This window comes from Magnolia sinica, chromosome 12 (genome assembly GCF_029962835.1).
Source record: "Magnolia sinica isolate HGM2019 chromosome 12, MsV1, whole genome shotgun sequence".
NCBI classification, from domain to species: domain Eukaryota; kingdom Viridiplantae; phylum Streptophyta; class Magnoliopsida; order Magnoliales; family Magnoliaceae; genus Magnolia; species Magnolia sinica.
The window spans coordinates 79045485-79054805 of NC_080584.1; the positions used below are offsets into that span (position 1 = coordinate 79045485).

Here is a 9321-nt window from a genome sequence, read left to right on the forward strand (position 1 = left end):
GGCAACAACACAGGGAACAATTGCATTGGGATGCTACTCATCAGTGTTTGTGTAGGGCCACCATGGTGTTATCTCTCGTCAAAACCGTTAATCTAGTGTAACTTACATAGGGATGTCATGAAGATATAAAAATTAGCTTGGCCCAAAACTTAGGCATGTCACACCACATAATTTTAGAGGTTTAAAGAGTAATTTGTGGCTGATGTCTTAAATTTATAAATAATAGGGTCTGTCAATGCCATCAACAGACCACTCGATGTCATCAACAGATGCTCAATGCCATATGAACAATCTAGAAAATTTATATTTTATCGCTGAAACATTTTGGCGTTTTACTCGATGACATCGAAGGTGTTCAATGCTATCAACAGATTATCGATGCGATCGAGCGCCGATGCAAAATTGCGTAAGTGTGGGATTTGTTTCCCATTCCGATTGTGATACTATACGATATTATGCATATCGGGAGTAATCGGAGTTTGGTAAGTAGAAGAATAGTTCCAGGCTTTCTACTTTATTCCAAAGGGTTTCAAGGGCATAGCTTGGGCTTATGAGGTAGATTTAAGACTTCTTTGAATCGGTAACACTCTATCTTATTTCTGCTTTCAATGTGCATTACTCATCATTTTGTGCCGTAGTTTTTTTCCCAAAAGGATTTTTCTATGTAAAATTTGGATTGTTTGTATTTTGACTTGGTTTTGCGATTGGTAGTGCTTTGTTTGATTCGTCTTTGTGTGCTTCCCCAGTTCTCCAATATATAATTTTATATTCTTTTCATTATTGTAGTCCATTAGACTTTTTTTTTTTTAATATAATAATAATTATTATTATTATATATCATGTTGATCTTTTTATTTACAAGATCAAAAAAGGGTTTTCAATCATTAGTAGAGGACGATTTACCAACATGGTGGACTCACAAAGTTGGGTATTTTACATGCTCCATGGAACAAAAAAATTTGTTGTAGGCGAGTCCTTACAAGTATTGAGAATAGTTCAACAGATCATTTTCTAATTACAGAAAGTTTCAATTCCCACCGGGTGGACCACAAGTTATGGTCTACCCTAAAGGCAACTTCCAACTTATTAAGAGGATACATCATATAACCCATCAGAAGGATTAGACACATGCACTTAGCAAGTTGGACCACAACTTGCAGTCCAATCACTTGGGCCAAAAACCTTCTCAGTTCTGTAGAATGTTATAGAATGATCTAGTGGGTTAGGGGTATTGAATCATTGCCATTGGCATTGTTGCATTCAGACTCGTAGGCATCCACATCACCTATCTGAACTATTTGTTAGGTCCACTCCACCGTCCCCAACAATGCCCTAAAATTGCATACTTATGAGATGATCCAAACCTTTCAGTTGGTTGCATCCAAAATAGATGGACAAGGTCATTTGTAGAATATAGGTGCTGGATGTTTAAGACCATTCAATTAGTTTAATTTTGGATAATAAGGAAAGAAAGGTGGACTGACTAAATGGACGGTTCATATATGCAGTGTTCCAAATGCGAATGCTATTATTAATATTGTAATTGACATTATCAGTATCACCAAGTCAGTATTATCAATATCACCAAGTCAGCAATACTGAAGCCATTTCACGTGTAAAAATTTTCAAATATTACCAATATTTTTATAATATTAGTGATACTTTATGAAAATGTGGATATCAACAATATTTAGAAAAGAATGAGTTATGAAAGTTTTCCGATATCAATAATGTTGTCTTAATAAAGTTTTCTGATATCAATGATGCCATCAACAATATCTCCGATACTACGTCAATATTCAAGATGCTAAGAAAACATTTGTAAATAGGTGAAAATTGACAAAAATAATAAAAAATTTCAAAAGCTAAAATAGTCCATTGTCCTTTTCTATTCTTTTTAAATTTTTTATTTAGTGATTTCATTTACATTCAATTTCTAATGAATAGAACTTTGAATTTGAGAGAAAACTTGATTTGAAAGGAAGAGAGGCTGGAACTTTGGGGACTAGGGTTTTGAGAGAGCGGAGAGGGAAGAGCTGCTAAGATGGTGGAGAAGACGGCCAAAGGGAGAAAGGAGGAGGTAGTGACAAGAGAATACACTATCAATCTCCACGGGCGTCTCCATGGATGCACCTTCAAGAAGATGACTCCCAAAGCCATAAAAGAGATACGGAAATTTGCACAAAAGGTGATGGGGACAACCGATGTTAGGGTCGACGTGAAGCTAAGCAAGCACATAAGGAGCAGGGGTATCCGGGGTGTGTCTAGACGTGTCCGCGTGCGCGTTGCTCGCAAGAGGAATGAAGAGGAAGATGCTAAGGAGGAGCTTTATTCGTTAGTCACTGTAGCAGAGGTCCCACCTGAAGGGCTCAAGGGATTAGGAACCAAGGTCATCGAAGAAAGAGATTAGACTCAGTGAACCAAGGTCATCGAAGAAGGAGATTAGACTCAGTAAACTTCAGTTTTAAGAGGTACTTTTTTGAGATTTATGTTTTGATTTTTTTTTATTTTTTATTTTTTATTTTTTTTTAATCAGTGCATTTTGGATGTATTCCAAATTTTGAGATTGCCCTTAGAAAGTTATGTTCGGTCAAAAATTTTAGCTTTACACATTGCATCTAAATATTTAAATGGCATGTAATCTTTTAATCTTTAAATAATAAATAAATAAATAAAAAATGAAAGGAAGAGAGGCTGGAACTCAAACCTAATGAAAAATCATAAAAACAATTTATTTATTTTTGCCAATTTTTTATAAGAAAAATTCATATCTACTTATGATTTTCATGCATTGATATGTATTTCTGGTGAAAAATGAATACTTAAGCCAAAAATGAAAAACCTTAATTTTTTTAATTTAATAATGAAAAATATATATTCTTACTCTTAATTAATATGGAAATTTTATATATTAACAGGTGTTAGCGAATCTATTAATTGACCACAAATTTTAAATATTTATTTTATACTAATTTTGGTTTTTACAAAATGTGGGTACACTTATTTAAAATCAGAACTTATCGTGTATAATTAATTTTGCAATATTTTGATTTTTATGTATGTAAACATGTGCCTTCTAACATATCCTAACGTTTCATTGAAAATTGAACATTTTTTCCAATATTTTATTTGGATGGCAATATTTTTCAGAGTATGGTCACCAGCATCGGGAATACTCATACATGTTACCGTCAGTGAGCTCAAATGTACGTAAAATATATGCAGGGTAAAGAACCCATACTCTTAGCCACCTCATCATTTCTACATATCACATTCTAATATTTAATTAGTGCTATACAAAAATATCTTTATATCACATTATAATATTTAGCGCTATACCAAAATGTTCACAGATGATATAAACAAGGATTAAAATGGCTGTACTACACACACACACACACACACAAACAGTCTATGATGATTTTCTAAGCCATGCTAGTATAAAAGCAGCCCATTTACACACCACTTCATGTGTCATTGTGTCACATGGGTGCAGGATCCAAGCCATCCATCAGGTTGGTGCCGCCATAGAAATCCAGCTGGCCAGCAGATTAGAAATTGATTTTCTCACTGTCATTGTGTGAGTGTGTGGGGTGTGTGTGCATGTGTTAAAAAAAAAGGGCATCCACACTCCACACAGTGGGAAAACAATTAATGTGAAGCTCCGGCAATTGTCATGCACATGGGTTTGCCGTATACACGCTTTTGAGCATAGCAAAAACAGCTTGAGATTATTGGTCCTGATAATGTTAGTTGGAAGCAAAGACGAATAAAAATGAAAAAATTGAGAAAAATGGGAAACCTAAGAAAGGAAAAGAGCTTACCTGGAGCTTAGGCTTGTTGGCAAAAGGGCCTTGGAGTCAAGTGATTCAGATAGCAAGACGTACGGAAGCTAGTTATATATAGCTGGCTAGCACATGAGCTTGAGATACAAGCTGTCCATCAGGTGGCCCCACTCAGAACTGTCCAAAGATGAAAACCGGGCATGTCGAATGGGAAGGGTTTAAAAAGAAAAAAGAAAAAGAAAAAGCAAAAAAAAAAAAAAACTTGTCCAGGACTCTTCTTTAATAACACGGGGTCCACCTGATGAGCACCGCCCCTTTCTTTAAGAAAAGAGTCTCTTTGATGCTTTTCTTGCTACCATCCATAGGGTACGTTGCATACATGTTCCCAATTCAAGACGTCCAAATAATGGCCCCCACTTTTAGATAGGTACTAGTTCCATAGCAAGATTTTCTTGTGTACCATATGGCCCATTTGAGTACCTTTTATTTTTTCCTGTAAATGGCTAGAAGTTTTCAGTCAAGTAAACGTGGCCCCCACCTCTCGGAACAAGGTGGGGCCTTTAATATGGGCTCACCTTAATATATCTATTCTATATCCATTATATTAATCTGTTTTTCTCTATCATTTTAGGGCATGGCCAAAAGATAAAGTAAATCCAAATCTCAGGTGGACCATACTATAGGAAATAGTTGTGATTGAATTCTCTACCATTAAAAACTTCCTAGGCTCACCATAATGTTTATTTTCCATCCAAATTGTCGATGAGGTCACACAAACCTGGATGAAGGGGCCAAAAAGAAATATTAGCCTGATCCAAAACTTATGTTGCCCATAAGAAGCTTTTTAATGGTCAATCACCACTGCTCCATATGAAATGATCCACTTCAGATATGGATATGCTTCATTTTCGGGCTCATGCTCTAAAATGATCTAGCAAATTAAGTGGATGGACGGGTCAAGTCACCATCCCCTTTGGAGGGTGTATTTGATTATTTTATCATATATTGATATAGGCTATGTGCTCCCTCCTTTCAGTCATTTTTTTTTTTTTTAATTTTTTTTTTTTAAACACTGCATAGTGACATGCAATTTCTATCCTTATAAAGGGATCACGTGAGTAAGTGACATGCAATTTCTTATAAAAATCTGTATATATCTATCCTTTTGTTCATACAAATATCTCTATCTAAAATATCTACTACCTTCAGGTTAGGATTGTAGATTAATATATTTAGAGTTCTAGCAACTGACTAAAAAGCTGGGCCATGATGTGAATGTTTTGGCCTAGGAACTTTGTCCATTCATTTGGATGGTTATAATCTCATGCAACATATTATTCTCTCTTCATCTCATCCCAAGTAAGGCATCTGATTTCTTTTCTTTCTCTGCTAAAGCAGCGTCCTTCCTATCTGATAAAGGGAAAGCAAAGGAAAGCAAGGGACGGGAGCTTATTATTCTTCTTCTTTATTCTTTATTCTTTTTGCACTTTTTTTTCCAGGAGTTTAGATGGCCTGATAATTTACAGTCCGACCAACGCATTGTTAGCTCTGTCTCCGTTTTTATGATATCTTAGAAAAATCCGATGAACCATTCATTTGGTGGAAATATTGCTTTGGATCAAATGGATTGTTATTCATGTTTTTCTATGGTGGAGATGCGTTCTGTTTCTTTATGCCTTGTTTTTGCATTATATATTCTTCACGGTGGATTTAACCTATTGGGACTGACGCTCAAGAGAAAGGGAAAAAAAAGAAAAAAAGAATGAAGAAACCTTCGTCATTTGGCCCAATTTGATTGGAATTGTGATCCGGTGCATAGCAAGTGCAAACTTATTGGTGTACTGGTCATATAAAAGTAGAGTCCATGCTTCTCCCTTGTGAGATCCATTCCGACCACTTGTTTCTAAAATCCAATTAAGACATCTGACCAATGATCAGACTGAACTTTAAAGTTTAGGTAGGCCACACCAATAAATTTTGTCTATTTCATGGATTTTAATTGGTCAAATGATCAAATTTATTCTAAATTTGAACAACGACAGTCAGTAATACCTGAGGATTAAAAGCACAAGGTGTTACAATTGTACTCATGCACTAATTGAATGGTAAGTGGTGGTCCATCTAATTGTATCAAAGAAAGCTAGACATCACTCACGCCAGAGAATAAGGCAGCAATGTACACTGACATCTGTGGGCCTCACTTATCTACGCCGTCTATCCATTTTTCAACTTTTTTTTAAAACATGAACCTAAAAATGAGGCAGATCCAAATCTCACCTTCACCACAGGAAACAGTGGCGATTGAATGCCCACCATTAAAAACTTTTAAGGGGCTGCAAGAATTCTGGATCAAGATGATCATTTGTGTTTTCCCTTCATCTATGTCTTTGAGCCCGAATCATCAGGTTTAATGGCAAATAAACATAACAGTGGATCCTGAAAAGGTTTCAACAATGGCATCATTATCACCACTGCTGCTGTGGTGTGGCACACATGATGCTTGGATCTGCCTCCATTTCCGATTCATGCCTTAAAACGATTATGTTAAAATGGACGGAAGGTGTAGATAAAATACATATACATCACGGTGGCCCAGAGAGACCCAACCAGGACCTCCTGGCAGGGTAAGACGCAATCCGTGTCCCTCCCTGTACACCTCACTATTTGTGCCAGGGTGCAATAGAGACATGACATCCTAGGCATCCATGCATGTTACTCGAGTCCATGATCTTGTAGCTCCTTTCCACTTTCGTTCCAATTGAGGTTTTCAATTGGACCCAGATCCATGGACATCTAATCCGACTAGAAAGAGAGTTAAGGGCTTAAATATATAATTATTTTATCCTTTACATGGTTACAGTTGTTATTTAAAAACCATGTAAAATGTTATGTACTGAATCTACACTACCAGAAAAAATAAAGGGAATGTTGGTGCTATCATGAGTTAGGGCTGTCAACCGTTACTTGGACCTGCAAATATACCAGATGGACCTAGTTGGGTTTAAACAGGCAAGATCCAAAATTTTAAGACCCGTTGAGAAATTCGGATGGGATCTAGCGTATCAATTTTGGACCTAGCTAAAAAAACCATCTAGCTGGTTTCAGTTGGAGTGCAAGAAATGCTAACATTGAACCCATTCTCATAGGACCTCATGAACACTTTTTGACACATGATATGGGTATATATTAGTCCATATTTCCATTAGATAAGTCACCTCGATAAACCTTTGGGGCCCAAAAGTTAGCCCAATCTAAAAATCTCATGGGCCATAGCAAAGTGAGAGGTAAATCAGGGGAGGGAATTCCGTCTCACTTTGCTATGGTCCACTAAACTTTTGAACCTGTGACTTTCATGATGTGATTCATCACATGGACCATTCTGATTGTGTGCCTATATCACTTGTCAAAAAGTACTCACGAGGTCCTATAAGAATGTGCTCCCATGTGAGCTTTTCACACACTAACACATGCATAAAGAGTAGTGCTAGCTCTCTGGGATGCTCCTATGAACTGTAGGGTAAGGGAGCTACCCACACTCGAATCTAAAGTCTTTGAGTCAAGAGTGCATGACGAATCATGTCCACTTTTAATTTTTTTATACGCCCACTATAATGTTTACATGAAATTCATGGACTAATCCTGGAACTGTCCATGAGCTAGGCTGGGGCCAAGCGAAAATTAAAATTTTGAATAGGCTCAGCCCATCAGGCCTAGCCCAAACAGTTAAATTTGAACCGAAGCCAACTTCAAGTCCAGCCCGTTGATGGCCTATCAAATCTGCGTACCTGATTATCGGTCAAAAGTGGCTCTCTTTTCTTTTCACTGACCGACAGAAAAACAGACACGGCGTTTGTGTGAGATAAGGCAAAAGAACCTGACTCGTCACTTTAGAAGATAGATACTCTGAAAGAGTATAATAATCCCTACGCATGTATAATAATCCATATACATACTCACAGCCGTAATCTTCTCTCCATGATTTTTATAGCAAAAGGAAAGCAATGTGTCATTGCTTTAGGTCAAAGCTCATTTACAGGGTGTCATATAAAATCAACGGTCTAGATTGTGGAACTGTGGTCCCAGGTAGTGAAAAAGCGAAAGCAGAGTTCTCTGCGTATCTTCTTCCACTTTTTGAAAGTTGATGCTTAGGATAGAAAATGATACGCTGATCACGGAAACAGATTACCAGGGGCACAGGAATTATCTGTATGCCCCTGTTGTGTGAAGCTGTATGGGGTCACAGCAATGCCTCCATTCCATTCATCAGTTTTGCAATACTAAAAGGACAGAGTCTAAAAAACAGGCGGATCCAAAGCTCATGTGGGCCATACCACACCAAACAACATGGATTGAACCTCTGCCATTGGAAGCTTTGTGGGGGGCGACAGAAGTTTTCTATCAGGATGGCATATAAACATCATGGTCAGCTCTAGGAAGGTTTCAACTGTGGAAGTTTCCATTCCCAGTGTCTTGTTTTGTGTGGCACGCCTGAGTTTTGAATCTTCTTGATTTTTAGAATCCTATCCTATTTTGGTATTGCAAAATTGATGGACGGAGTGGATTTGCCATGGGTATCTCTGTGGCCCCACACAACTTCCGACAACAGTGACACAGCTAATCCCTTCCGCTGGCCACTGTACACGTGGCATGTAGGTAATTCAATCCCGACTGCCCAAATCGTGGAGAGATGATGTGTTACAAACAATGAATCGGGCCACCTCCTTTTGCTTTTTTGTTTTTGTTTCCGTATCCTTTTTTTATTTTTATTTTTATTTTTATTTAATCTTCTGCCAATTGACTAACTTTCTAGTATCACTAGAGAGTACGCTGGTACACTCGCCTTTTCAATTTCTCTGAGTGGAGACATGACTGATCGATCCAGACCATTGTTATTTGGGCCTCACCGTTGATGGACGAATTGATAAGAATTTCTTTATGGTCAAATCCCAACATTTTTATTTGCTGGTAACAAATAAACAGTTAGGAATAGATAAAACAACAGTAGAAATTCATCTGAAAAAGACCGTCCACTGTGGGGCCTAGCTGCCCAATGATCAGGATCACCAAACCATTGGCCACACCCCCACTTGTATGAACCGAAAAATCAGGAATAGCCTGCCTATCATTGGGCAGAGGCACCTGTATCTCATCCTCAGTGAAATCACTGAATGATCCCTGGCCGGTTCTCGTTTTGTATAAGTAGGGCCAGCAATTCAGATCCAGATCATTGGTCACTTGATCACTTCACGGACATATGGTGCCTCGGAATATCTGGAATATTTAATGGTTAAGAAGAGATACAGCAAGAGTTCACGTTGACCTGATAAAAGATGGTGCCTAAGAAATACAATTTTGGGAGGTTTTCTATGCATGGTCCATCCATGGTGGGGCTCAACCAACCAATGGTCAGGATTAGTGAATCTAGTGGCTCAACTCTAAATCTTTTTAGATCTGACCAATATGAGGGACTAAAATTTAGGCCCAGGGCTCAAAAATCAGCCCCATCCATGATTCTAGTATGCCATGCAAAGGGAAA

The 9321-nt window shown here is 37.7% G+C and overlaps 1 protein-coding gene across 1 annotated transcript; it reads left to right on the forward strand.

The window, feature by feature from the left end:
- The first annotated feature begins 2002 nt into the window (after window positions 1-2002).
- LOC131221838 (large ribosomal subunit protein eL31-like) lies at window positions 2003-2410 on the forward strand. The gene has a single exon (XM_058217139.1). It carries the CDS (start codon window positions 2045-2047, stop codon window positions 2408-2410), a length of 366 nt encoding a protein of 121 aa, XP_058073122.1. The 5' UTR covers window positions 2003-2044.
- Window positions 2411-9321: the final 6911 nt, after the last annotated feature.